Below are 27,416 nucleotides of genomic sequence, written 5' to 3' on the forward strand. Positions count from 1 at the left end.
GCACAGCCACCTCGGAACGAAGAACGCGAGTGTGGGGGGCCAGAGGTGTGCAGCCACCGCTTCGTCCAGAGGAGGCAACTTATCGTAGCCCTTCTGTGCAGCGCCATCGACCGTAGTGAGGGCGGGAGAGACAGAGGAGCGTAAACGAGCTGAGTAGGGGGCGCGCCACGACTTCGTCAGCTCGTCGTGAACCTCTGGGAAGAAGGGCACAGCTCGCTGAGGAGGGTTCTGGCGACGTCCCGCCAGAAATCACTCGTCTAGGCGGCTGCAAGTGGGCTCTTCAGGCGAAGACCACTCCAATCCAAGCTCCTCGACGGCTTTTGATAGGACACGGATGAGTTCGGTGTCCGTACCAACCCTGGCGTCGATTGGCTCCGCGGACGGCAAGGGGGCGGGGTCAGCAATGGAGCCCAACCAATCCTCAGCATCCGAGGCCGCTAGGGACATGCTGTCATCAAGCGGCTCGTCATCCGATCCCCCAAATTAAACCAGGTCACTCGCAATGGCAGAGGGGCGCTGGTGTGGATAGGAGAAGGAGACGGGGGAAACCTCTCTTTGTGGAGAGAGTGAGGTACACGGGCCTTGAGCCGACATAAGCTCACTCATATCCGAGCGCTGTGATCCTCTACCCCGCTGTTTTTTCCTCACAGGTTCCTGGGAGGAAGGAAACGGGGGGGCGCGAGGGGTGGGGTCGCTCTCTGAAAAGAAAGCTATCCGCGAGCGCAAAGAGGCGAGACTCGTGCTCTCGCAGTGGGAGCATGACGTCTCAGTGAGCGCGGCTTCTGCATGGGATTTCCCCAGACATCGCACGCATTCACTGTGCCCGTCATCAGCGTGCAGTGGTGTACTGCACGAGCCACAGCCGTGGCGCGACATTTGCAACAACATCGCAGGAAATTTGCTCAGAAATGTACTCTTTGTTACCTCAAGCAGGAAAACGTCAACACAGGCGCTCTGCAGATGGCTCGTGAGTGAAGCTGCCTTTGAGAGCGACGCGGGAACAGAGCTTGGCGCAACATTTGCAACAACATCGCAGGAAATTTGCTCAGAAATGTACTCTTTGTTACCTCAAGCAGGAAAACGTCAACACAGGCGCTCTGCAGATGGCTCGTGAGTGAAGCGCTGACTGGGACTGCCTTTGAGAGCGACGCGGGAACAGAGCTGCTTGAAGCGGCGATCTGATCCGGTGCTGCAAGGCGGCGCGCTGATCAGTGCTGCTTGAGAGCAGCGAGCTGCGGGCGGCAAGCTGAAAGCAGTGAGCAGAGAGCAGAGGCGGTAAGCTGATCTTGCTGCTGCAGAACGGCGGCTGGATCAGCTTGCCGGCGAAGGCTTCAAATCTCGTAGACTCAGCGAAGAGCAGTAGATGTCGTCGCTGAAGGAGAAAGAATCAGTGATCCTATGCCGAGCACCTGCTTATATGGAGTAAGAATCAGTGATCCTATGCCGAGCACCTGCTTATATAGCCAGATGCCCCGCCAATTTTGGCGGGCTCGGGCGCGCTGCTTCGCCATAGGCGATTATCATTTCTGAAACAATGATTGTGATTGAAAAAAAGGCTTCAGTAAATCGGAGAAAAGAAGTTTCCCGTAGCGTCTAGCGACGCAGTACGAAGTGAAGTATCGAAAGGGAACCTGGTTAAGTGTTGTAGCAACAGATGGAAACACACTTAGTTGTTTGTTTACAGTGTCAGCTGTAGTTATAGGGCAGTGTTGTCCTCATCTATTTTTTACCTTCTGCTGTTTTGTTTTTAGGGACCAAGTGCTGAAGGTGCTGTAGCCGCTATTGTATCTGTTGGTTTTCTTATTATTCTTCCTCTCCAATGGGAGTCTATGGCAGTCCTATAAACCGTACATAGTACAATTATGAAATATGGTACACTGATACAGGTGGTCCAGATTAGTAACCTGACCAATGTTGGGGTCCCTACTACATACTCCACAGCGCCACCACCAGTACAAAAATTAACTTTTCAAATGGTTATAACTTTTGGAAAAGAAAAGTAGTTCACCAGATTACTCTCCTCATGGTGATCACAATCCATATTTTACATTAAGACTGTATTCACTGAATATCAGCATTTTGAAAAGTACAGTATTCTGTTTTTTTCTACTCCTTCAAAATTTGTCCAGTTATTACCAAAATTGGAACAGATGATCACTGGACAGAGCACAGAAATGACTGAACAGAATTTTGATATTCATCATCAAAAATTATTATGACGCAAACGTAACAATATTGATTATAATTTGGATCAGTGGCTTTATCACCAGAACTTTATTTTATGTCTACAGATTCCTTGGGTCATGCTGAATCTGTGGATACAGATTTTTCTGGGATTGGATGAACCGCCTTAAAATGTCGTTTAAACAACTGGACATATCGGCACAAAATTTGGTAGGGTTCATAGATTACAGGAAGGTACCTGACAAGTTTGAGCATTGCACCATCTAGCGTTCCAGAGATATATGTATGTTTGTTTTGCAAAAATACTTATAACTGGTTTAAGAGTGTGGGGTGGTTAGCAGTTGGTCGTTAAACATTACCTTCACGTTAGCTGTCTTTGTGGACCCCAATTTCACAGAGATGTTGTGGTCAACTGATGGTTTGGCAGGGATTACCAGGAGCTCCATCTTTGCAGTGGTGGTGCATGTGGCATTCAAAGGAAGTGTAATTGCAGAGAGAAGTGAGAGAAATGAATTTCCAGGTGTTGAAAATAAATAGACCTGTCCCCCCCCACCCCAAGTTGGACAAGGGCGCTGTGTCATTTGTGGAGGTCCTGGAGTATCTGATGCCTATACTGCAAAGAGTGCACCATTTCTAGCACAGACAAACATTTCTAACAATATCTAACAATAGTGAGCCATTTATGTGCCAACTTGCTTGCTTATTGGATATATTTATATATATTTATTTAACATAAGCATATAACATGCAACAGTAGGCTAATATACAAACAGCATCTTCATACAATGTACAACCATTACAGTATAGAAACATTTATTAAAATAAATTAAAAATATATAGCTCCAAACATAGATTCATAATATATTAAACAACACGATTATACTTTATTTTAAGGTGTCCTTGTTACAGTGTAATTAAGTACTGAGTAATCTACTTACTATATGGTTAAGATTAGGGTTTGGCTTAGGGTTACTTGCATGTAATTATGCATAATTAATTGTTATTATAATAGTAAGTACATGTAACATGTGTAACAAGGACACCTTAAAATAAAGTGTTACCAACAACACTTTACCGCAAGGTTCCATTTGTTAACAATAGTTAACTACATTAGTTAACATGAACTAACAATGAAAAATACTTCTAAAGCATTTAATTATCTTAGTTAATGTTCATTTCCATGAGAATAGACCACGAATAAACAATGAACAGATGTATTTATTAACTAATAGCCTATTAAAGATGAATAAATACTGCAACATTCCTCACTGTAATGTTAGTTAATGTTAATAAATGGAACCTTATTGTAAAGTGTTACCAAATTGTACAACTGAAGTACTTTTCATATTCTTGGTTAATTTAAGAGACTGTAGCTATTAAAGAGACAAGCTTGTTACAAAAAGTCTGTAAAATATATTATACACGTTAATTTGAATAAAAAAAGTTTGCATTATACTTAGATTATTTTTACGGACAAAAATGGGCACTCTGTCCAGGGATATCATACAATTTTATACCTATAAGATAAAAAGGTTTCCAGACCTTTTACAGTTTATAATTGAGAATGGAATTTCAATAAATCAAGTTTTCGCCATGAAACACGTCTCTATTTTAGTAGTACGCATCTGGTAGCTTTGAAAAATTTTTTTCATCGTCTACCTTAAAATTTGACACAAGGGTTGTCCTGTGTCCAATAGGTGGCACTAATGCTGAGGAGCCTTCAAATCCAAATCCTCAGAAGAAGGGAGTTCGGAGGTCATCGCCGCATCGCCGCTAGTGTGTGGCTAGCATTCTGCGCTGGTTCTTTGAAGAGCACGAAAGGGGTTATCATTAGGCTACTGTCTGTGCAACGCCTGTGAACAGAGGTTCTACTGTCATCAGACCAATGGACAGTTTGACCAACAAGTGCATCCTTATGTCCGTCGTTACCGCCTATGTTCCAAAGCCATCAGACAAAGTCAAGTTAACAGAAATGATCATTATTATTCGCGCAAAAGTATTTTCTCAGAACATGAGTAATTTCTGGATAATAATTTTATGAAATTTCAGTGCGTAACTTCTTTAGTCAGAGTGTCATATTTAATCTAAAAATGTAAAACAGACTTTAAAATCATTCTGTTTGCTTGCTTATTTCGCTCCCTCCAGTAAAAGAGTGCGTACGCATGGTCTAGTGTCCGTACGGTGCGCACATATTTACGCCTAGTTAATTTTTGTATAAATCCCGATATGAGCGTGGAAAATTGCGTACGCACATTTCCATGTCCATTTTGTGCGTACGCAACGTTAATACATCAGGCCCCTGGTATATTTTGAGCTTATTTATAATTATAAGCCCAGCATTTATGCGTAAAATCTTTCTGAATATTATTGGTGATTGGCTACACAATAAACTATCTGGTATTTAATTTGATGTAACTCTCGTGGCTTCGTCATAGGAAGGAAAGACATTCCAAATACAGATTTTACTAGCATGTGCCTAGCAGGCCTATACAATCTCAAATCATATATCGCAGATCCTTTTACTTAAATGGGCCTGGGCAAATGCAAGCTAAAAACCGGTTTTATTCAATATATTCACGTATGTTGTAGCTGGTTTATGTTGATACCTATGAATTTGACGATTGATCCAATATTGGATCTTGCTGATACAATGTGTTTAAAGAAAGGCAATAAGAAGGTTGTGCTTATATACTGGTGAGAACCCTTTTGAGAATTGTATTTAAATGTTAGGTAATCTTGGCTGAAATATGATCGCTCCTGAAGAAAATCTACATAGAGTGAACAGCACCATGAATGGCAGCATTCTTTTTCAGACAGAAATGTATTTGGGTCAGCTCGGTATATCTGCATATCACACTGCCTTCTTTAGCCCCGCCCTCTTTGTGTTATACAACTTTTTTTTTGGCATCTGTCTGTGTTACACAATGCTCCTCTCCCATCTGAAATTTGAGATTCGGTTAGTCATAATTCTCTGAGGCATCAAAGCATTTTTTGATCAAATGCATTGTTACTTATTATTAAAAATGACATGTCGGCAAAACACATTTTTTAATTCTTTAATAATATGTACAACACAAAACAGCAAGACACCGACAACATTTACAAGTCAAAAAATGTTTATGTCTTACAAAGAGAATTCACTCCTCACAAAAGAACAGTAACAATTAGAAAAACATTCAAATAGACAAAACAAAGATTTGTTACTGCAACAAAGTTGGCATCTCATATGCAACCGAGTTTTCTTCTAGTTCAACAGAAGAAACTCTTCTTGTCAGGAACAGTAACTATTCCTTTCAGAACAGCCATAAAGCTCCATTCCATTTTATTGTCTTGTCCCTCATCTCACCATCTCACATTTTACACTTGTCAGAAAGGAAGCTCGAGGAGAAATGACAAACCATAGAGCACTTAAAAAAAAAAAAGTGTCTACAGACCACAAATTTGCAAAGATTAAACACCTGATTTGGAGTGGAGTCATTCTGTGCTAGCTAAAGAAAACATGTTCTTCAGCATTGCCCTCTTTGTGTTATACAACTTTTTTTTGCCATCTGTCTGTTACACAATGCTCCTCTCCCATCTGAAATTTGAGAATCGGTCATAATTCTCTGAGGCATCAAAGCATTTTTTGATCAAATGCATTGTTACTTATTATTAAAAATGACATGTCGGCAAAACACATTTTTTAATTCTTTAATAATATGTACAACACAAAACAGCAAGACACCGACAACATTTACAAGTCAAAAAATGTTTATGTCTTACAAAGAGAATTCACTCCTCACAAAAGAACAGTAACAATTAGAAAAACATTCAAATAGACAAAACAAAGATTTGTTACTGCAACAAAGTTGGCATCTCATATGCAACCGAGTTTTCTTCTAGTTCAACAGAAGAAACTCTTCTTGTCAGGAACAGTAACTATTCCTTTCAGAACAGCCATAAAGCTCCATTCCATTTTATTGTCTTGTCCCTCATCTCACCATCTCACATTTTACACTTGTCAGAAAGGAAGCTCGAGGAGAAATGACAAACCATAGAGCACTTTAAAAAAAAAAAGTGTCTACAGACCACAAATTTGCAAAGATTAAACACCTGATTTGGAGTGGAGTCATTCTGTGCTAGCTAAAGAAAACATGTTCTTCAGCATTCAATCAAAGTTAGCTTTGGTCAAGATTATGTTACATATCAGATTCCCTTTCCACAAAACACATGAAAAAGGACAAATGTGGCCACATGTGAGTTTTGCCAAATTAAACCTGGTAATAAACGTCAGCCTAACTTTCACTTCACAACAATGAACGGAGAGCACAAGCTATGAACTTGTTTCTGAAACTTGTGAATTGACCCTTTATCTTCTTTCCTTGATGATATATGTTTCAAAATGACAGAGACAAGTTGCACAAAATATGTGCCTGAAATGCAGGAAAGCGGCAATCAGGGGGCTGATGCCCTTACGAGAGGTTTGAGTTTAGTTTCTGATATGTAACACTAGCGCCTTTTATAAACAGGCGCTCTGCTGAGGACACTTACGGATTCATATTGACGCTGAGCTATGAATGGTGTGGTTCACACTGCAAAGCCATTTTTGTAAAATATTAGAAGTTATCTGAAAAAATATACATCATATGATACATATGAAAAAACTCCTATATAAGCACTTCATTTGTTTTGCTAAGTTCTAAGCAGATACAAGATCCGTCACATGTAGTCTGTTATTTCTGTGCATAAACTGACCTGCATGAGTCCCAGAAACGGCAAACTACCATGATGAAGTAAACAAGGTATGATTTTAGAAGATCTACTCAGTTATTATGAAAGACACTATCTAAATATTTGTAGGTTTTGCAGATATACAGAGCACATATTTTCAAGTTTCTGCTGAATTCTAGCACTTACTGACAGACAAAACATCTAAATTTTTTGCAGCACAAAAACATGATAAATTTACAATTCCTGTTTACAGTTTTGATTCAGTTTTTAGTTTTAATGTTATACATTCTCCCCGTATTTCAATAATGGCATTTTATTTCTACTTTTGCAGGCAAAATGCACCACTTGGTACCCTGTACCAAATTTGCCAAATGAATTTTTGGAATTGATGTAATTTTTCAGAGAATTCAAAGATATACAAACTGAAGATATATAAGAAAGTAAACTGAAGTCAATGCCAGTGATTCTTTATGAATAAAGACCAGTGACTTCCACTGCACATTATTTCACATTCTAAAACTACTTAGATATTTAAAAACTTGTCATGAAACAAGAACAGGTTAAGGGAAGGCCTCTTCTAACCTGGTGCATTTAAAAAAAAAAACTTAAAAAGCTGTTGCTGTTTCAGTGCTGTTGCAATGAAGTAAGATTAAAATGAAGGGGACATGTTGATAAGAGTGGCTGACAAGGATTTTTTAAGAACATCACTTAGCTCTACAGTTTTAATCACATATTCACTTAACTCCTGTTTTCTCCTCTTCATTCCACACCATTATTAATTTTTTGCCTTTCAAAAATGCAAATAAATCAATAATTGTTTAGAGGTCTTCAGCTGATGCACTTGAAAAAGAAGAGAAAAGGCCGTTAATCACCATATTAGTAACAGTACATATTCACCAATAAGAGTTGCAGTGTTTTAACTCTGTGTGGGGCTCTTTTGATTATGTGTTTACATGCAAACTGTCTGTATGCCTGTTTGTCCCTTACAGCGGTCCGTATTTGCTTTTATAGCGTGCCACGATGTTCTTGCAGCACCCAAAGTCCTTGCGCAACTCTGCCACTTCCTGCCTCAGAGCCGAGTTCTCTCGCTCCAGAAAGGCTGCTCGTACTGTGATCTGATTCTCTTTTAGCCGCCTGGCTTCTCGTGAACGCTTGGCTGCAACGTTGTTCTTCTTCCTCCGATGCCAGTATTTCTCGTCCTGAAATAGTGAGGAAAAAAAAAAACATAAAATCAAATGTTGGGGAACAAGATTTTTTTATCTACTTTGAGTATGACACTGTTGTTATAAAATACAACTGTTAATATCTTTTTACATAACACATGTTCACGTATTTGTTGACAAAGATTTCAGAACATCTCATTGTGACTTTATATTTAGGGTGTAACTGTATAATTGAGTTTTGGACCTCAGGCACAAATACTTCCCGTTGTTGATCAGTCAAGTATACTTTTACACGATATTAAGGTAATATTTCAGGCAGTGTTATTGAGATATTAATATAGTTTTTATTAATATTTTGAATTTGTTTTTATTTTTAGATTTTCCATTTACATTTTATTTTAAAGTTTTAGTAATTTTGTTGTGTTTTGTCATATTTATCAGCTCTTTTTTAAACGTCTATATAGTATTCATTCATTTTTATTTCATTTTTCGTTTATTTTAGTACATTAAGTTAATTAAGTAAATATAATGCCTTAGCAAATAGCTGAAATAAAATAAGTTTAAGGATATTTCAGGAAACGTTTACTTTATTTCAATAACACATTTTTTTTTTTATGGTTTTAGTTAATTATAATAACCCTGAGGAAAGTGCAACTGTGTGTTTACCTTCTGTTCCTCGGGCACAAGCACTTTCTTTGCCTTCTTGATCATAGGCTGAGGCTTCAGCTCCTCCTCGGAGAAGCGATGTTTGCGAGGGTTAAACAGTTCACCTCCAGGTATACTGGACAGCACAAGGTCTGTGTGATCCGGCTCGAAGTTGATCTCTACCACAATATCGTCTGGATTAACGGGCTCTGGCGTCACACGGTTCTCATCTGTGATGAAAAGTGAATTAGTAAAGTCCAATAATGAAATTAAACCAACATCTAGTACGGTTTCATTACTTTCAAACATTTTTGCTATTTCAATTCAATGTTTAAATATCACTCAACTGTTGTTGAGTCTTTAAGTCAGATCTTCATGATAAACAGCTTGACTGTGTAATGGATAAGTATGTTGTGACCGAAAGTACACTGTGTTCTGTTTTCTCTGCTGACCTGATTTGCTGTCTGTTGAGCTGGATGCCATGATTGTGACCACTTCCTCCTCACACTGATCCAGTTCCATGACTGGCATAAGAGAGATTGCTGGGGCTGTCTTGCTTGTAGAGGTTGTGGATGAGTTTTCAGTTGTCAGCTGTAAGTTTTCTTCCTCAAGACCCTTTTTCTGACCCTCATCTCCTGTGACAGGAATGCCATTCTCCATGAGAAACTCCTCCAGATCCATGTATTCCAGGTGGAAGGTCTCGCCATTATAGGGAATGGTCTTTTCCCAGATGGCAGGTGTTAAGGCAGCTGATGGTCCCATTTCACTAACCCCTTCAGAGTCAACATCCTCAAAGAGTTTCTCTTTATCATTTTCTGCAATTTAAAAACACAGTTATAAATTATGACCGAAAAATTTTTTTTAAATCCCAAGTCTAAGAATCTACACGTAATATGCATCGGACAAAATGTAGATAAAGTGTAATAAAATGTAAAAGTTCTGTTACTGGGCAGAACAAACTGTCGCAGTTTCATCAAGTGACTTAAAGTTCGGTTCTTGAGAAGAGATTCATTATTAAACGTGCATTTTGTTATTTCATATGTTACAGTTCAGTTTGTAACAGACAAGATTCAGCATACAAAAACAAAAATTTATGAGCCAGACAATATTAATGCACCATTTAAGTTGTCAAGTGATCAAGTGCAAAGACCGCAAGTGTGGGTATTTGGACAAGGCACAAGTCTTCTTCTCCGTTTTTAGTGTATCTCTGTGGCAGAATTACAGCGCCACATACTGGTCTGGCATGTATACTACATCGTTTTGTGTCGGTTTTGTGGTTTCGTGTGGACACAGATATTTCTTGAGACGAGAGGGAAAAAAAGATCAGATAGGGAAAGCTCTGGCTTCGTGTGGACGTAGCCTAAGTGTTCTGTTTTGTTCAAATTTGAGAAACATTGCTTTAAAGCATTATCAAAAAATAAACAAGCCCAGGGTTGAGTGTAAGATTTTTCTCCAACTGTAACACAACCATAAATAACTTTTAGAACTATAAATATTTTTTTGATACCGTTTCTCGAAGTGTGATATATTTTTTTAAAAAGTGAACCAGCGCCATCTACTGTTGACGATGCAGGATTTTGATTAACACTAGTGTGCTGTATTGAAAATGTCTACAAATGTAACTTTCTGCCAAACTCTTCGCCAGCTATTTTTTATTTATTTATTTTTTCGTAAACTTTTTATTAGACATTATCAAATCAGGTTATGGATATTTTATATAAAATGATAATCCCTAATACACGTGTTTCAAGCATGCAACGCATCAAGGAATATTAGGAACACTAAAAAGCCAGACATGATGGAAGACGAGGCACGTTCTCGTGACGGCCGACAGGCACGCATGTGCAGCAAATCATCCGCTCTTATACACAGTAGCAATATTTCAGTAAAACAGTAGCAATATTTCATTTACATTTACATTTAGTCATTTAGCAGACGCTTTTATCCAAAGCGACTTACAAATGAGGACAATAAAAGCAGTCAAAACAAACAAAAGAGCAACAATATACAAGTGCAAATGACAAGTCTCGGTTAGCCTAACGCAGTACACGTAGCAAGGTGTATATATATATATATATATATATTAGAGCCCGACCGATATATCGTTTTGCCGATATTATCGGCCGATATGAGCCTGTCGCCGATATATCGGTATTGGCGAATATGCCGCCGATATGAACATTTTTTTTACAGAACATATAAAAATATGTGACGTGACATGTGGCCAAGTATGGTGACCCATACTCGGAATTAGTGCTCTGCATTTAACCCATCCAAAGTGCACACACACAGCAGTGAACACACACCCGCCTGGGGAGCAGTTGGGGGTTCAGTGCCTTGCTCAAGGGCACCTCAGTCGTGGTATTGAAGGTGGAAGAGAGCGCTGTACACTCCCCCCACCTACAATCCCTGCCGGTACGAGACTCGAACCTGCAACCGACTCTCTAACCATTAGGCCACGACTTCCACACTTATAACGCAGATAAAATGCTTGAAATGGTGTAATTACTTAGTTTGTCCAGCAGAGTGCGCTCCATTGTTTGCTGCTGGCGACCTGGATGAAACACTTTAAAGCTTAAGTCTATGGAAAACCATTGAAACTTTGAACGGCCATATCTCCATAACGGCACGGCAAATCCGCACCAAACTCGGGTTTGTGTAATTAATTAATTAATTAAGAAATACTTTGTTTGTCACCACATACGTTGGATTTGGGTTATTTATGTGGCATTAAGGTTAAATACTGCGTTGGCCTATATTTCATTATATTCAATAAATTCACTTTTATTTTATGATTGAAGAACATTTTCAGTTCCCTAAATATAGTCTTAAAGGTCCCATGGCATGAAAATTTCACTTTATGAGGTTTTTTAACATTAATATGAGTTCCCCTAGCCTGCCTATAGTCCCCCAGTGGCTAGAAATGGCGATAGGTGTAAACCGAGCCCTGGGTATCCTGCTTTGCCTTGTATTTTTGGCTATTGCTACAAATATACCCAAGCGACTTAAGACTGGTTTTGTGGTCCAGGGTCACATATTTTAAATAAGTTTTTATTTTTATATTTTCAGTTTACACTTTTAGTTAGTTTTAGTCATTTTTTGGTCATTTTTACCAGTTCTTTTTTAAACGTGTATACAGGTTCGACTGTGTGTTTACCTTATGTTCCTCAGGCACAAACACTTTCTTTGCTTTCTTGATCATAGGCTGAGGCTTCAGCTCCTCCTCGGAGAAGCGATGTTTGCGAGGGTCGAACAGTTCACCTCCGGGTATGCTGGACAGCACAATGTCTGTGGGATCTGGCTCATAGGGGACCTCTACCTCGATATCATCTGGATTAATGGGCTCTGGCGTCACACGCTCCTCATCTGTGGTGAATTAGTAAATTCCAGTAATGAAATTAAATCAAATTCTAGTTTCATTAGTTTCAGACATTTTTGCTATTTAAACTGAATATGTTTAAATATCACTTAATTGTTGTTGAGTCTTTAAGTTGGATCTTCATGATAAAAAGCTTGACTGTGTAATGGATTAAGTGTGTTGTGACAGAAAGTACACTGTGTTCTGTTTTCTCTGCTGACCTGATTTGCTGTCTGTTGAGCTGGATGCCATGATTGTGACCACTTCCTCCTCACACTGATCCAGTTCCATGACTGGCATAAGAGAGATTGCTGGGGCTGTCTTGCTTGTAGAGGTTGTGGATGATATTTCAGTTGTCAGTTGTGCGTTTTCTTTCACAAGACTCTTTTGCAGACCCTCATCCTCTGCGGCAAGAATGCTATTCTCCATGAGAAACTCCTCCAGATCCATGTATTCCAGGTGGAAGGTCTCGCCATTATAGGGAATGGTCTTTTCCCAGATGGCAGGTGTTAAGGCAGCTGATGGTCCCATTTCACTAACCCCTTCAGAGTCAACATCCTCAAAGAGTTTCTCTTTATCATTTTCTGCAATTTAAAAACACAGTTATAAATTATGACCGAAAAATTTTTTTTAAATCCCAAGTCTAAGAATCTACACGTAATATGCATCGGACAAAATGTAGATAAAGTGTAATAAAATGTAAAAGTTCTGTTACTGGGCAGAACAAACTGCAGATTTGGAAAAAGAGACAAACTGTCGCAGTTTCATCAAGTGACTTAAAGTTCGGTTCTTGAGAAGAGATTCATTATTAAACGTGCATTTTGTTATTTCATATGTTACAGTTCAGTTTGTAACAGACAAGATTCAGCATACAAAAACAAAAATTTATGAGCCAGACAATATTAATGCACCAGACAAACAAGCGCGCAGCCATCAGGAGCCGTTCACACAGAACGCGTCTATAAAAGCGCTGGAAAGGGGCGGAGCTACATAAGATCTATATAATGTGCATGTACATTAAACAGTGCTAAAATAACAAATTGTTATTGTGAATCGTTTCTACTAACTCACTGAAAACATTAAAGAATGATTCATTCACGAAGTTCCATAGTTTTCGAGAATGTAACCGTGAGACATTAAGTTCCCCGAACCACGATATAAATAACACGAATTAACACGTTCTCTATTTACATAACGAAAAAACCTTACTGGTCTGTTGTTATATTAACATACATGATGCATTTGACAATAAGTCGGCAGTACAGCGAGCACCGACCGCAAGCTTCTGCGCAGCCACAAGCGCCCGACTGGTGCAGACTCAGAGGCACGTACCGTCGTCGCCTTCTAGAAGATTCGGTGGCGGAATTTCCATTATTTTCTTTAAAACTACTGGAAAAGCAGCCGGAATATCAATGCCTACGTCCATCGTGACGGAAACAGGGTCCACGTCCATTTTAACTGACGCTTTCGTGCCGTGCGTAAGAATAGCGTAACTTTAAAGACAACCTGAAATCCCTAGTTTAACCAAGAAAAATATGTTAATGTCTTCAGTGACTTATGTACGAAAAAAATAAAATCTGAAATGACCTCGCCGGTTGACACCTCTCTATTCAGACTTTACTTCTGTGTTTGACACGATTTTCCAGTTAGCTACAGAAGAGTGTTTTAATATGCATATAAACCGTGCCCCTTTGTAGGATAGGTTGGTTGCGCTCTCCTCTCATGAATTATTAAATAGGCGTGACGACACAGAGGCGTGTTAGTACGTGCAGCGAAGGTTCGTCGACTCTTCATTGGTTGTCAAAACGGTTATATTTTCATAAACGTATTAGAAAAACGTGTCACGAGACCCGTATTGATACACTGACACAGTGGGGCTTGAAGTGTGGGCATACATACCATATACAATTTTAAAATCACATGGCTTTTACACCTTTACCAATTCATTCCAAATAAAATCGTTTTCATAGTACGAGTGACCATAAATGCCCTCTTTTTAAACCTTAACTTAGACATCCTTAATAACAAAACAGTGTTAGGGATTAAAACAACAATATGCCTTGTCATTGTACCTAATTAGCTCATGTCTCGCGGGAGAACCGCCAGCCCGTATCTTATTCAGTCCATGGTTAGGTTTGGCACATGGCCTTGCACGTGCACTCATGGCACGCACAGTGTGCACACAAGACCAATCACGAAGCAGCAAAGGTAGCCTACAGGAAAAACATCTCGTGTTTCACGTGTAGAATGAGGTTGCATATATCTTGCCCTTCAGTTTACGACAGGCGATATGCAATTTATGTTACTCGGTCATATTTCATGTTTTATTTGTTTATGTTATATAGCCAATATGATACATTACAAATCAACAATCAGCGATTGCAGCGTAGCCCACATCTTTGTGTATTATTTGCACATTTCATTTACGGTTGCACCTTTAATATTTAAGAGGATCTGTGTCATCACATTTAAATGATCAGTCCCAAGTTTAATACAGATGACAGAATCATATTTTCCAGAAGATTTTTTTCCCCATCATTTCATAATTGATTTACTGAAATAAAAAGTTCTACACCTCTGCATCAGATTTAGCCAATTACTTGGTGCAACAATAAATGTAATCTATCCAAAGACAGTCCGTCAATGCAATACCGACACTATGAATAGGATAATTACATTGGATAATTTTGCTAAGTAAATACATAAGAACAGACATCACGAAAAAAAATTAGGTTAATGCAAATTTCCCCATAATATGAATAGTTTAATTGCACATACAGATTACCTAGCCACTGTAAGTAATGTATCCAAAACTTTGTTAGTAAACTATTTCTCAATGCACAACATTAGCTGTTGACACTTCATGAAAAGTAATTAAAAGAAAGAAAAATCACTTTATCTAAAATAATGCATTACTTATTAGTGCTATAAAACTGGAAATATAGTCCATTTACGTCTCATTTTGAACGTATGTACCACTTGATCTACTTAATGCAAGAGGTAGCATCTAATGTCACAAGTACAATCCTGCAGTATACCAACTGTGCAGACTGTACAGTGGGAATGCAGGTAAATTCGAGTGTTCAAGTAACCTGTATTGAGCCAACAGTGAAAATTCGTACCGTTGTCATCAATCGAAGGCACAGAGAAAGGGTACTCAAGCAAGGCTTTGAACATTTCCGGAATTTCTGAAGACATTTCAAAACAGTATCAGTTTCTCAACACCTGGGAAAAAGCTGGACGCAGGAGACGCTTAATCAGAGCTTCCACTTTCTCACTGTCTCTCACATAAATTTGAGCCAATAAGAATGAAGACAAGCTATCTAAGTCTAAAACATCTGCGTGTCAATGTTATGAAAATGAGGGCAGAAATTCAGTTCAGTTGCGTTATATCAGTGTCATTCACTTTCCAGAGACAGAGAGTCAGACCTTAATGTCATGTTTTTAAAATGTGATAAACAACTTCTGAAAAAAGGCAATGAAGTAAATTAATTTAGGATTAAGATTTCTGAATAATAAAAAAAAAAGAATATGTATTTCAGAATATGTACTTTATTCAGGTATTAACTATTGTTGAACTGCATTCAGGTACAGTAGACATCGGCCATTTTTGACCTCTATATTCTTTGACCTACAACATACTAACCACTAGAGACAAAATCATTTAGTTAAAAAGGCTATCCCGGAATTAGGGCTGCACGATAAATCGCATGCGATATTTAACGCGCATCTTGTCAGAAAGCCGGTTCTGTAATCAGCGGTAAATCTCCATCACCTGCGGGCTTTCACATTGAGCAGCATTAACTACACAGAGCCGGTGTTCACTGACGAGCTGCGCGAAACCACGTTCATATTCGCGCGATTTTTTGCGCAGCTCGTCAGTGAACACCGGCTCTGTGTAGTTAATGCTGCTCAATGTGAAAGCCCGCAGGTGATGGAGATTTACCGCTGATTACAGAACCGGCTTTCTGACAAGATGCGCATTAAATATCGCATGCGTTTTATCGTGCAGCCCTACCCGGAATTGTTCACCCATTTAATGAATACAGCCTAATCAGACAGACTATTCATTTGCCATACTGCTTTTTGCATATTTAGTAGTCTACATGCTAGTCAGGTTTTGAGGGAGGAGACTTCTCATTCTAGAGAGCATTTGATTGGACAAAAATATATGTAGTGCAGGAAGAGGGATCAATATGAGATACACGCTGTAAAGTTTAAATGCATTTCTTAAAATTAATTTTGTCATTGTTTAGGAGTACACTAGAACATAGACGACTTCAAAGCTATCAAGTCACAACTCTAATTTTGATTTAACGTCTTAAAAAAAAGCAATTAAATGAAAGTCAATAAAATCAGACACATTTTCTAAAACAGTCTATTTATTGTTAAACACTTTCATGAGATTTGGTCCACTGTGATCAATATTTCACTTCCAACCAGGGAGAAAAAGGAGAAACAAAACAGACAAATGTAAAAATACAGTACAAAAAGAGGCATTGTTTTTCCTTTTCATTTTTTCAAAACCCTGATTTTTACTGGTTATCTAAGTAGGTGAAAAATAAACCATCTCAACAGAAACATCTCAACCTATATAATCCAACATTTGCTAAATCCCACATGGTCTTTTTAGGCCGAATATGAATTACGAACATATTTCTGCTTTTCACTTAAAATGGGCAATCTTCCTTGGTTTCGAAGTCCAGAGAGCCCAGAACATTCCAGTTCTGTGATAAAATAAACACAAATGAAGAATGAGGATGGGAGTAAATGACCATTGCTGCAGCCTTCAGACAGTCAATGGCCAGCAGTACTAACCCTTTGATATGAATATGAATGACTGCAAACTCCACCCCATGTTTGAACAACTGAGACTGTTAACGGAGATTCTCAGCTCTCAGGTTGTGTGTTCTCTCCATCTCAACAGTTATGCACACTACCTCAGCTCTACCATAACATCTCAGCATGATCATGTTCCTCAGAATGTTTCAGATGAGTTATGTGCAAACCATTCTCCATTGTCAACCAGAGAACATTTACAATACACTTCCCTCCCCTATTTCTTTAAACAAGTTGTTTAAAGGTGTATATATCATTATACTGAAAGAGTAGGATTATTTAAGGTATTTATAATTGTATATAAATGTATTGTATAAGGCGGTATGCAGACAAACATAAATATCCATGCATGCTTTGTGTTCAGTCACAGTACAGAGCTGTGAGGATTGAATCAAAATGATCAAGAACGTGGTGCAGAGGGAATTTGCTAAGGCATGATGTCTCTTCACTACAACCACTCTATAAACCCTCTTAAAAAGAGATCCCAGGTTTCAGAAAACTGACAGCAACTAACACACATCACAAAAGCATGACACTAAACGTTAATGGTGTCACTTGCTTTTCATTGAGTTTAGGTTGAAAGAAAATAAAGATAACTAGCCTAGGATCTCAATTCCTCTATTCTGGACAGCCCACTAAGCATACATAGACATAATTCACTGTTAAGTATTATATTCATACATGGATACATATATTTAAAGTGTTATACATAGCAATTAACATTTATCAATAGCATATAGGAAGATAGAAGTAGTCATAATGGCAATCATTATCATCACTGTCATCATCATAATAATAATAATAATAGCAGTAGTAATAATATGATCCCTCGGTAAAGCGTACTAGGTCGCTCCAGAATGTCCCTCTCAATCTCCATACAAGCTGGAATCTGTTACCAGGCCAAATCTGCTCCTTCACATGTCATTTAAACCCTGAAATTCAATGCAAAATTACAAACTTGATTCTATTTTCTATAACAACCGATCTCAGGGTGATTCAATTACCTTTCTATAGCATTTATAGGCAGTTTGAGGCAGCACATTCTCATCTAGACCTCACAAATCGGACACTTCTGGAATGACTCGTATAAGAAAAAAAAAATCACTAACCATCTAATCAGCAATACGTCATACAGCATAGCTCAATAACAAGAAGTTCTATGTAATCAATACAAGGTAAGGTTATACTTAATTAAGCTTAACTGCTAAGTTATCAATAATCATTAGTAGTATGCCAGTAGATATATTTGTGTGTGTGTGTATATATATATATATATATATATATATACACACACATACACATCATGTCCACTGAAAATAAGGACAAGGCGTACTAAGGGTAGCACTGCATGTCTTGACAGTATATTATGAATATAACTACAAACAGGCAGGGCAAGTACAGCTCTTTTGCCTATATTCTTGCAATGCATTTCCGTTCATGCTCTTAATATGAAATCAATAAACGGTACATATGGAGAACTAATGAGCTACTGGCCCACGTTGAACTGTGGCAAACAAGAGTCTCTTAATTGCATGTTTATGGGTGTCACAGATTATGCACTTCAAATCCCAATCTATTAGCCAATACATGTCATATAGCATAGCTCAATAACAAGAAGTTCTATGTAATCAATACAAGGTAAGGTTATACTTAATTAAGCTTAACTGCTAAGTTATCAATAATCATTAGTAGTATGCCAGTAGATATATTTGTGTGTGTGTGTATATATATATATATATATATATATATATACACACACATACACATCATGTCCACTGAAAATAAGGACAAGGCGTACTAAGGGTAGCACTGCATGTCTTGACAGTATATTATGAATATAACTACAAACAGGCAGGGCAAGTACAGCTCTTTTGCCTATATTCTTGCAATGCATTTCCGTTCATGCTCTTAATATGAAATCAATAAACGGTACATATGGAGAACTAATGAGCTACTGGCCCACGTTGAACTGTGGCAAACAAGAGTCTCTTAATTGCATGTTTATGGGTGTCACAGATTATGCACTTCAAATCCCAATCTATTAGCTTGAATGACCAAACACGGAAGCATCTTCCAATCGCCAATCACTCGATCAAAGAAAAAAAAAAAAAAATAATAATACAAAGTGTATTTTCAATCCAAATAGTCTGATCACTCAAGTCTGCAAACAGCCCATGGAGAACTAATGAGCTACTGGCCCACGTTGAACTGTGGCAAACAAGAGTCTCTTAATTGCATGTTTATGGGTGTCACAGATTATGCACTTCAAATCCCAATCTATTAGCTTGAATGACCAAACACGGAAGCATCTTCCAATCGCCAATCACTCTCAAAGAAAAAAAAAAAAATAATAATAATACAAAGTGTATTTTCAATCCAAATAGTCTGATCACTCAAGTCTGCAAACGGCCCTTGTGTGCATTCTATCCTCTTCTTTATCAAGCACTGCCAAACTCACTCAGTGCAAATGGAAAGAATGAGGAAATGAGTGTGTGTCAGTGCAAGATCTGTGACCGGCATTATGTGAGTTGGGGTGGTTTTTACTTAGTCCGTTATTAATTGCCTTAGTGTATCAAATACATTCGACATCTGAACAAATCTCAAATTTCTTGTAAATGGCCACATTTGGCTGTACATTCAAACTCTTCTACCAATATGGCAGGAACGGTTAAGCACCACTTCATAACTTCAGACAAAATCATCAATCTGCCATCTGCCACCACATACTTGACTGAAACATGAGTGGCCTGCATGACAGGTGCTTTGATTTGATACGGGGGCAACCAGTCTGTTTTGGTTTTGAGTTAAAAAAGCACTGTGGGAATAGATCTTCAACTCCTCAAAAATGTGTTTAGGGAACGTAAAAACAAACTGCCCTTACTTGAGTTAGCTGTAAAAGTACCAGTGTGCACTCACATGACACCCTATAAGCCTGTGCCAAGTGTCATGTCAGTGAGTGGGCGAACGTGTTTGATAATAGATGAAAAAGCATGTGGGATGTGTGTATGTGGCAACAATCACTGTATTAGTCCTATAGTCAAGCACTTTGCCCTGAAGGGCAGCAGAGTCTGGTACTTCCCAGAGTGGCACTGAAAGAGTGGGAAAGGGTCTTAGAAGCTGACATCTGAACAGGAAGTCTCATCCAGACCGCCTGTAACCACACACTTTCAGGACCAGGTCACAGATCCCCTCCACCACCAGACATCCGTCGCCCAACCTGTCAAAAAGAGCACGGATAAATCTGATTAACACACAAAAAGTGTGCACATTATGTGAATTTTCTCTACATGTGTGATGACAACATGACACTACAGTTGCCAAATTATATAGTAGGCAATTAAGCCAAATTAAGTATGTGGCATTGGCGTACGTGCGTTCGACTTGACTTTCCATTTCCACTGTAATGCAATAACTCTGTATTTAAAAAAAAAAAAAAAAAAAAAAAAAAGAGCTTTCTACTTAATCACACAAACAAGTCACTTTCTTCTGCAGCCACCCACCATTGACTCAGAATAGTCAGTTGGCATGGCGATCTGTTTTTCTTCTGGGGGTGGAGTCATGAGGGTGTCGTCTGCACGCCGGTTCTGATTGGTCAATGAAAGCCACATCTCGTACATCTGCTGCATGTCTCTCACTTAGAGAGCACAGAGAGATACGCAGATTGTGTTAAAACGCATTAATGGATTAAGGAAACATCACTGTATCACACCCACAAAAATGCAAAAAAATAAAGCTAGAAATCATTCAGTTGAAGGAAATGGATTCTCACAGCTGTTGTTTTTCATATAGGTCCACACATCCCGCTCCTCCAAACTGTGTGCAAAAGAACAGTTCCCAATATAGTGGCACTTCTTCTGTTTCATGACATGAACACACATCTGCAAGCAAAAACGGAGAGTCAGAAAAAAAAAGAAAAAACAACGCAAAAACTTATGAGCCAAAGATGCGTAGAAATTGTAACAATACTCAAATTTCTCAATTCATTTAAAAGTCATATTAAATTTAACATTAAACAATTTAAACTTTTACAGTTTATTTTGAGATTTGTTTGCTGGCAACTCTTTCTAGTTCAAACCCCTCAGAAAGATCTGTTTACGAACTGTGCTTCATTAAAATTTAGCAAAAAATGACCAAAAAGGGCTGTGTGGGGGGCTGAAATGTTTCCATTTCCAGAACACTATTAAAGATGTGGTCTTTTGGTGGTTCATGACACACTCAAGATTTTACATAAATAATGTCAATTAAGAGGGTTGGGTTTAAAATTTCTACACACTTGACACGTTAATGTGACAAATCACTGAGGTCATCTCAGTACAAGTGGCAACTTGGAAAATGAGTGAAGCAATCAATCACCTGTTCCATTTTACTACTAAATGAACATCAGAAGGTATGTTTGTATACTTAATTATTAAATTATATCATTATTACATTATAAATTAACATTATATTACATACACATATATATAATAATTTTTAAATGGGAAGAAAAAAAATCCTGACATCTGTTTCCAGCTTGAGCTGATTCTAGAGGTGTTAAGTAAAGGCACAATATGTAAGATTTTTTTTATTAAAATATCCAAAAACCACTAGAACAGTGTTATATATTTTGCTGACTTGTGTACTTACATTATCCCAAATGTTTCAAGTATTGAGTAAACAGCGAATGGATTTGATCAACAATTCACAGGTTTTTGATTTGCAAATTTTGATTTTACAAATTCAGAATTATGTTATTTAATCCGATTCACAATGAGATTCAATTAAATTCAATTATAGATTTGATTCTATATTTTTGAATGCATTCATAGGATTATGTAAATGCTTCTCCTAATGTGTCTTAGGTTAAAAAAAAAGTAAGATTATTACACTTTAAAGTAAACATTCCAATTTACTACTAGTTAATGAACATCAGAAGGTATGTTTGTATTAAAAAGTATTAAAAAAAGTACAATTTTCTGAAATGTCACATGTAACCGCTAGTAACTCATGAGTTAGCTGAAAAAAAAAAGAACTCTAGAGGGGGTACATGTACTCTGATCAGTGGTAGAGCATTGCGTTAGCGGCGCAAAAGGTTGTGGGTTCGATTCGCAAGGAACACACATACTGGTAAAAAATGTATAGCCTGTATGCACTAAGTCGCTTTGGATAAAAGCGTCTGCTAAATGCATAAATTATTATTATTATTATAAAATATTTATTTGCCTGTTAGTAATGTCTTAATTATATGTATATTACATTATTGTATGTCTGAAGAAAACTCTTGTGCAAACTAGTTATGACAGGTGTATAATTAATTATATTTCAACACAAACTGGAGTAGAAACAACCCTCTACGCGCACCTTGGCAATCTAATTGCCATTGGCTAGTAAAGGTCTGATATACTATACTATTTTTCACACACACATAAATATATACATATATATATATGTATGTATGTATGTATGTATGTATGTATGTATGTATGTATATATATATATATATATTTGATTCCACCAAATCAGCTTATCTTTGTAAAATGGCACAGCTTCTTAATCAATCAAGCATTATATTATGATATTATGATAATTAAGCACTATTTAATGATAGAACTTCAGTGATTAGAACTAAAACTTGATAACCATGTATGAATGCATATTTGTCATTTTAATTTAGAACTGGTGGTGATGCTTAAGATATTGTTGGTCATTCAGGGTTTCTGTAAAAAAAATAGATAATAGTAATAGATAATTATTATTAAAAGATAATACTACTACTAATTCTACTACTATACTAACAATATACAACACACTAAAGATTGATGAGCTGCTGGGTTCATGAATATTAATCACGTTGTCAATCATGTAGAGGGTTGAGAAATATAATTATATCATTACAAATGTTTTTTTTTAAATAATAACTGCCTTATGTGCAGTTTAAATGTTTGCATACAACTCAGTTTTTATCCAAGCATTGATGATTATATCCACAAATAAACAGTAACTGAACAGCAGTTCGTATAACAATTTTGAAGTTAACAGCATTAGTTGGTAGAGTCTTTTTACCTGAAATATCTACAAATAGAATCAATAACTTGTGAATCAGAATCTGTAAGACTGTAAGACTTACATCATATTGTTGGGGGTAGGTACGGGAAAAAGGGAGCGGACGTACTACCACCCACTTTTTCTTCTCAAACGATTTCACTAGCAACACCCTGCGCTCTTTTGTCCAGCTGGAAAGAAGAATAGACAAAGCAAATCATTATCGACCTCAGGCAAAGCTGCTGTCAACTGTGTCCAATAAAAGAAGTCACATTACAACTGTTCCAGTAAACATTCCAGGTACGTAAATTTTTAATGAGCACATATTGTGCATCCTGGTGGTAAGATGATGCCTGCTTGAATAAGGGAAGCTAACCTGTGCCTGGTTTTGGCAGTGCAGTACTTCAGTGACTTGTCTGGCTCATTGACCTGACCCTCCCTCCAACACTGTCCACACACAAACTTCATCTTCAGATTCAAGCCGCGCCCTCGACCGCATCCTACAAGTCCTCCTCCGGTGCTTCCACCCCCAGTGCCATCTCCGCCTCCACCGACAACTCCTCCAGAGACCACAGCACTACTGCTGCTCCCGCTGGGCTGGTGGGGGCTGAGCATGGGCTGAAGACGGCGGGTGAAAAAGAAAAACTTACTAGACTTAAAACAACAGAATTTACATCAAATTTAATCTGCTGCAGGGCCAATCAAATAAAAGGACAAGATTCCAGCAAAGATGAGGCAGCACAGTGTTGTTGCTCAGCCTCACCTTCTGTCTCTGCGAATTCTGTTCCAATCTGTGCCAGTGTCTCTTAGACTCCTGCACCATCTCCTCATGGGTAATACCTGCCCCAACACATAAGCACAAGCAAAACTTTTATTTTTACCATCAGTTGATTTCAATTGTCAGTGTCAAAGACAGTAATGAACCAGAGCGTGGTGCAAAAAAAGACACAAAAGTGACAGTAATTCCCTACACTACTGTCTAAACATTTGGGGTCAGTAAGATTTTTTTAAATATTTTTGAAACGGGTCTCTTCTGTTCATAAAAACTGAATTTATTTGCTCAAAAATACAGTAAAACAGTAATATTGTAACATATTATTACTGACTAAAATAATTTATCTATTTTAACATTTTAAAATGTAATTTATTCCTGTGATAGCAAAGCTGTATTTTAAGCATCCACATAACATTTCTCATTATTGTCCAAGTTGAAAACAGTTGTGCTGCTTAATATTTTTGTGAATTTTTTCATAATTCTGTGATGCTGAGTATTATTTTCTTTCAAAAAAGTATGAATTAAAAAAAAAAAAAAACTAAAAACATCTTACTGACCCCAAACGTTGGAATGGAAGTGCAAACATGATTATGAACTTGATTTCATAATTATTTTTCAAATTAATCAAAAGGTTTCTTAAATAAACGGATAGAACACATTTCAGAATTATAGGATTATAAAGCAAAACAGTAGATTGCAGTGTGCATGCATATAAACATTATTATAGCATGTCTTATGTACCTGTGTCCTGCTGAAGAACCCAACATTTGAGTTCTATGACTGAATGTGCAAAGGAGCAACTGTCCTCCCGCTGGCAGCCATATCGCACCTCATGACGGCACACATCAAACTGGCAGAGTGGGTGAAGAGGGCGTACTTTACTGTAGCGCACGTTTGCTGAGCGAACCACGTGCACCAGGCACCTGTCCAGTTGGATAGCATCAAACATATGAGAGGTGATATGATGCAATGGCTGCTTAAGTGCTGCAAAATCATATTAGTGATCCAAGTCTCAATACAGCAAGGGATAAAAAAAAAACTGGCAGAGTGGGTGAAGAGGGCGTACTTTACTGTAGCGCACGTTTGCTGAGCGAACCACATGCACCAGGCACCTGTTAGACAGCATCATAAGACACAAACATATGAGAGGGGATATGATGCGATGGCTGTTTAAGTGCTGCAAAATCATATCAGTGATCCAAGTCTCAATGCGGCAAGGGATAAAAAAAAAGACTCACTTGTTATCATCAAAGGGATGTCGTGCAGTGAGGTTGGAACACACAGCGAGATTCTCCTTGCTTCGCTTGCTAATGAGACGAGGCTTACTGTCAAAACATTCCTACAGGAAGCCAGAGGCCAAAATAACCACTTAAGACAACATATCAAAACAAGAATGTAAGCTGCGAGACTGGCATTAAATCTGAAGGTGCACATTACCTCACAGAGGAACATAAACATGCCCATATGGAGCTGAAGGAGACGGGTGACACTGAGGGCCCGTCGTTCGTTGGTGCCCAGAGGGTCAAACAGAAGCTCACGACTTAGAGCTCCCTTCCTCTCTTGTGTCCAAACATCTATCTCCTCTTGGCAATAGGCAAAAGTGCAGTTTTCACCATACTGGCACTCCTGACGCTCTTGTACCTCTGCAAAGAGAGAATGATTAATGAGCTTAATTATTAAATTATATCATTATTACATTATAAACTAACATTATATTACATACACATATATATAATAATTTTTAAATGGGAAGAAAAAAATCCTGACATCTGTTTCCAGCTTGAGCTGATTCTAGAGGTGTTAAGTAAAGGCACAATATGTAAGATTTTTTTTAAAATATCTAAAAACCACTAGAACAGTGTTATGTATTTTGCTGACTTGTGTACATACATTATCCCAAATGTTTAGAAGAATGTTTAAATGTCGCCTGCCATAACCCCTCGATTTCCGGTTTTGTTTTGTAGAAAACATTTTTGTAGAAATATGTTGTGTATGTTGTGCATCCGGTGACGAACGCACAGAGTAGCATTATAACAGAACTTTCAAATGTATCTAGTATGATGAAACAGCGCTGCTTTACCCCACATACTCACGACCGGAAGGAGCGGAACCGGTCGACTGTGGCATAATAAAAGCTCCGCTGCTTTCGAGCCACGTGTCACGCTCGTTCAGCGGCCTCGATTCGCTTCGATGGCTTTCAGCCTCACCCTGCTTCATTCTACTACGTTAATAAATCATTAGCTCATCTATGAACATGATTTCTGCCCGAGTCCCGTCGGATTGCATCGGCTGTGGGGATGAAAACCACAACTCCCATGATTCCACACTCAGTAACAGCGTCATCAGACTATGCCTTTGTCTCTTTGTTTATTTTGAATACGCGCCCTCTAGCTGCTAAAATTACATATTGTGCCTTTAAGTATTGAGTAAACAGCGAATGGATTTGATCAACAATTCACAGGTTTTTGATTTGCAAATTTTGATTTTACAAATTCAGAATTATGTTATTTAATCCGATTCACAATGAGATTCAATTAAATTCAATTATAGATTTGATTCTATATTTTTTAATGCATTCATAGGATTATGTAAATGCTTCTCCTAATGTGTCTTAGGTTAAAAAAAAAGTAAGATTATTACACTTTAAAGTAAACATTCCAATTTACTACTAGTTAATGAACATCAGAAGGTATGTTTGTATTAAAAAGTATTAAAAAAAGTACAATTTTCTGAAATGTCACATGTAACCGCTAGTAACTCATGAGTTAGCTGAAAAAAAAAAGAACTCTAGAGGGGGTACATGTACTCTGATCAGTGGTAGAGCATTGCGTTAGCGGCGCAAAAGGTTGTGGGTTCGATTCGCAAGGAACACACATACTGGTAAAAAATGTATAGCCTGTATGCACTAAGTCGCTTTGGATAAAAGCGTCTGCTAAATGCATAAATTATTATTATTATTATAAAATATTTATTTGCCTGTTAGTAATGTCTTAATTATATGTATATTACATTATTGTATGTCTGAAGAAAACTCTTGTGCAAACTAGTTATGACAGGTGTATAATTAATTATATTTCAACACAAACTGGAGTAGAAACAACCCTCTACGCGCACCTTGGCAATCTAATTGCCATTGGCTAGTAAAGGTCTGATATACTATACTATTTTTCACACACACATAAATATATACATATATATATGTATGTATGTATGTATGTATGTATGTATATATATATATATATATTTGATTCCACCAAATCAGCTTATCTTTGTAAAATGGCACAGCTTCTTAATCGAGCTGAAGGAGACGGGTGACACTGAGGGCCCGTCGTTCGTTGGTGCCCAGAGGGTCAAACAGAAGCTCACGACTTAGAGCTCCCTTCCTCTCTTGTGTCCAAACATCTATCTCCTCCTGGCAATAGGCAAAAGTGCAGTTTTCACCATACTGGCACTCCTGACGCTCTTGTACCTCTGCAAAGAGAGAATGATTAATGAGCTTAATTATTAAATTATATCATTATTACATTATAAACTAACATTATATTACATACACATATATATAATAATTTTTAAATGGGAAGAAAAAAATCCTGACATCTGTTTCCAGCTTGAGCTGATTCTAGAGGTGTTAAGTAAAGGCACAATATGTAAGATTTTTTTTATTAAAATATCCAAAAACCACTAGAACAGTGTTATATATTTTGCTGACTTGTGTACTTAC

General features: G+C 37.8%; 2 protein-coding genes across 4 annotated transcripts in view; both read right to left on the reverse strand.

Moving 5' to 3' along the window:
• Positions 1 to 5,858: 5,858 nt before the first annotated feature.
• Positions 5,859 to 15,356, reverse strand: LOC107692063 (thyrotroph embryonic factor-like). Of its 3 annotated transcripts, none has more exons than XM_016490959.1 (5): positions 15,183 to 15,356; positions 12,282 to 12,644; positions 8,724 to 8,932; positions 7,882 to 8,093; positions 5,859 to 7,734 (listed from the first exon to the last, which is right to left on the reverse strand). In XM_016490959.1, exons 1-5 carry the CDS (start codon positions 15,256 to 15,258, stop codon positions 7,713 to 7,715), a joined length of 882 nt encoding a protein of 293 aa, XP_016346445.1. In that variant the 5' UTR covers positions 15,259 to 15,356; the 3' UTR covers positions 5,859 to 7,712. The 3 variants fall into 3 exon arrangements, with proteins under 3 accessions (XP_016346445.1, XP_016346444.1, XP_016346446.1); XM_016490958.1 differs by lacking the exon at positions 15,183 to 15,356 and adding an exon at positions 13,393 to 13,768 and having other exon boundaries at positions 5,924 to 7,734; XM_016490960.1 differs by lacking the exons at positions 12,282 to 12,644; positions 15,183 to 15,356 and adding an exon at positions 9,155 to 9,670 and having other exon boundaries at positions 5,924 to 7,734.
• A 3,869-nt stretch (positions 15,357 to 19,225) lies between these two features.
• The window catches only part of LOC107692064 (zinc finger CCCH domain-containing protein 7B-like), a 20,647-nt gene continuing 12,456 nt past the window's right edge, over positions 19,226 to 27,416 (reverse strand). Inside the window, exons 14-22 of the mRNA XM_016490961.1 lie at positions 25,133 to 25,338; positions 24,934 to 25,034; positions 24,437 to 24,618; positions 23,684 to 23,760; positions 23,297 to 23,538; positions 23,006 to 23,111; positions 20,669 to 20,777; positions 20,400 to 20,533; positions 19,226 to 20,116 (exon numbers count right to left, since the gene is read on the reverse strand). Coding sequence (XP_016346447.1) covers positions 20,078 to 20,116; positions 20,400 to 20,533; positions 20,669 to 20,777; positions 23,006 to 23,111; positions 23,297 to 23,538; positions 23,684 to 23,760; positions 24,437 to 24,618; positions 24,934 to 25,034; positions 25,133 to 25,338 — 1,196 coding nt within the window. The 3' untranslated portion in view covers positions 19,226 to 20,077. The remainder of the gene's footprint in view (positions 20,117 to 20,399; positions 20,534 to 20,668; positions 20,778 to 23,005; positions 23,112 to 23,296; positions 23,539 to 23,683; positions 23,761 to 24,436; positions 24,619 to 24,933; positions 25,035 to 25,132; positions 25,339 to 27,416) is intronic.

This window comes from Sinocyclocheilus anshuiensis, unplaced genomic scaffold, assembly GCF_001515605.1.
Source record: "Sinocyclocheilus anshuiensis isolate Anshui unplaced genomic scaffold, SAMN03320099.WGS_v1.1 scaffold726, whole genome shotgun sequence".
Classification (NCBI taxonomy): Eukaryota; Metazoa; Chordata; class Actinopteri; order Cypriniformes; family Cyprinidae; genus Sinocyclocheilus; species Sinocyclocheilus anshuiensis.

Excerpts from the sequence above, each read along its gene's own strand:
- LOC107692063 (XM_016490958.1), bottom strand. The coding sequence starts at position 13,513 with ATGGACGTGGACCCTGTTTCCGTCACGATGGACGTAGGCATTGATATT. Across the intron at positions 8,094-8,723 it reads TTGTGCCCGAGGAACAGAAG|GACGAGAAATACTGGCATCG; the intron begins GTAAACACACAG and ends TCACTATTTCAG. Across the intron at positions 7,735-7,881 it reads AAAAGCAAATACGGACCGCT|TGCATCAGCTGAAGACCTCT; the intron begins GTAAGGGACAAA and ends TTCTTTTTCAAG.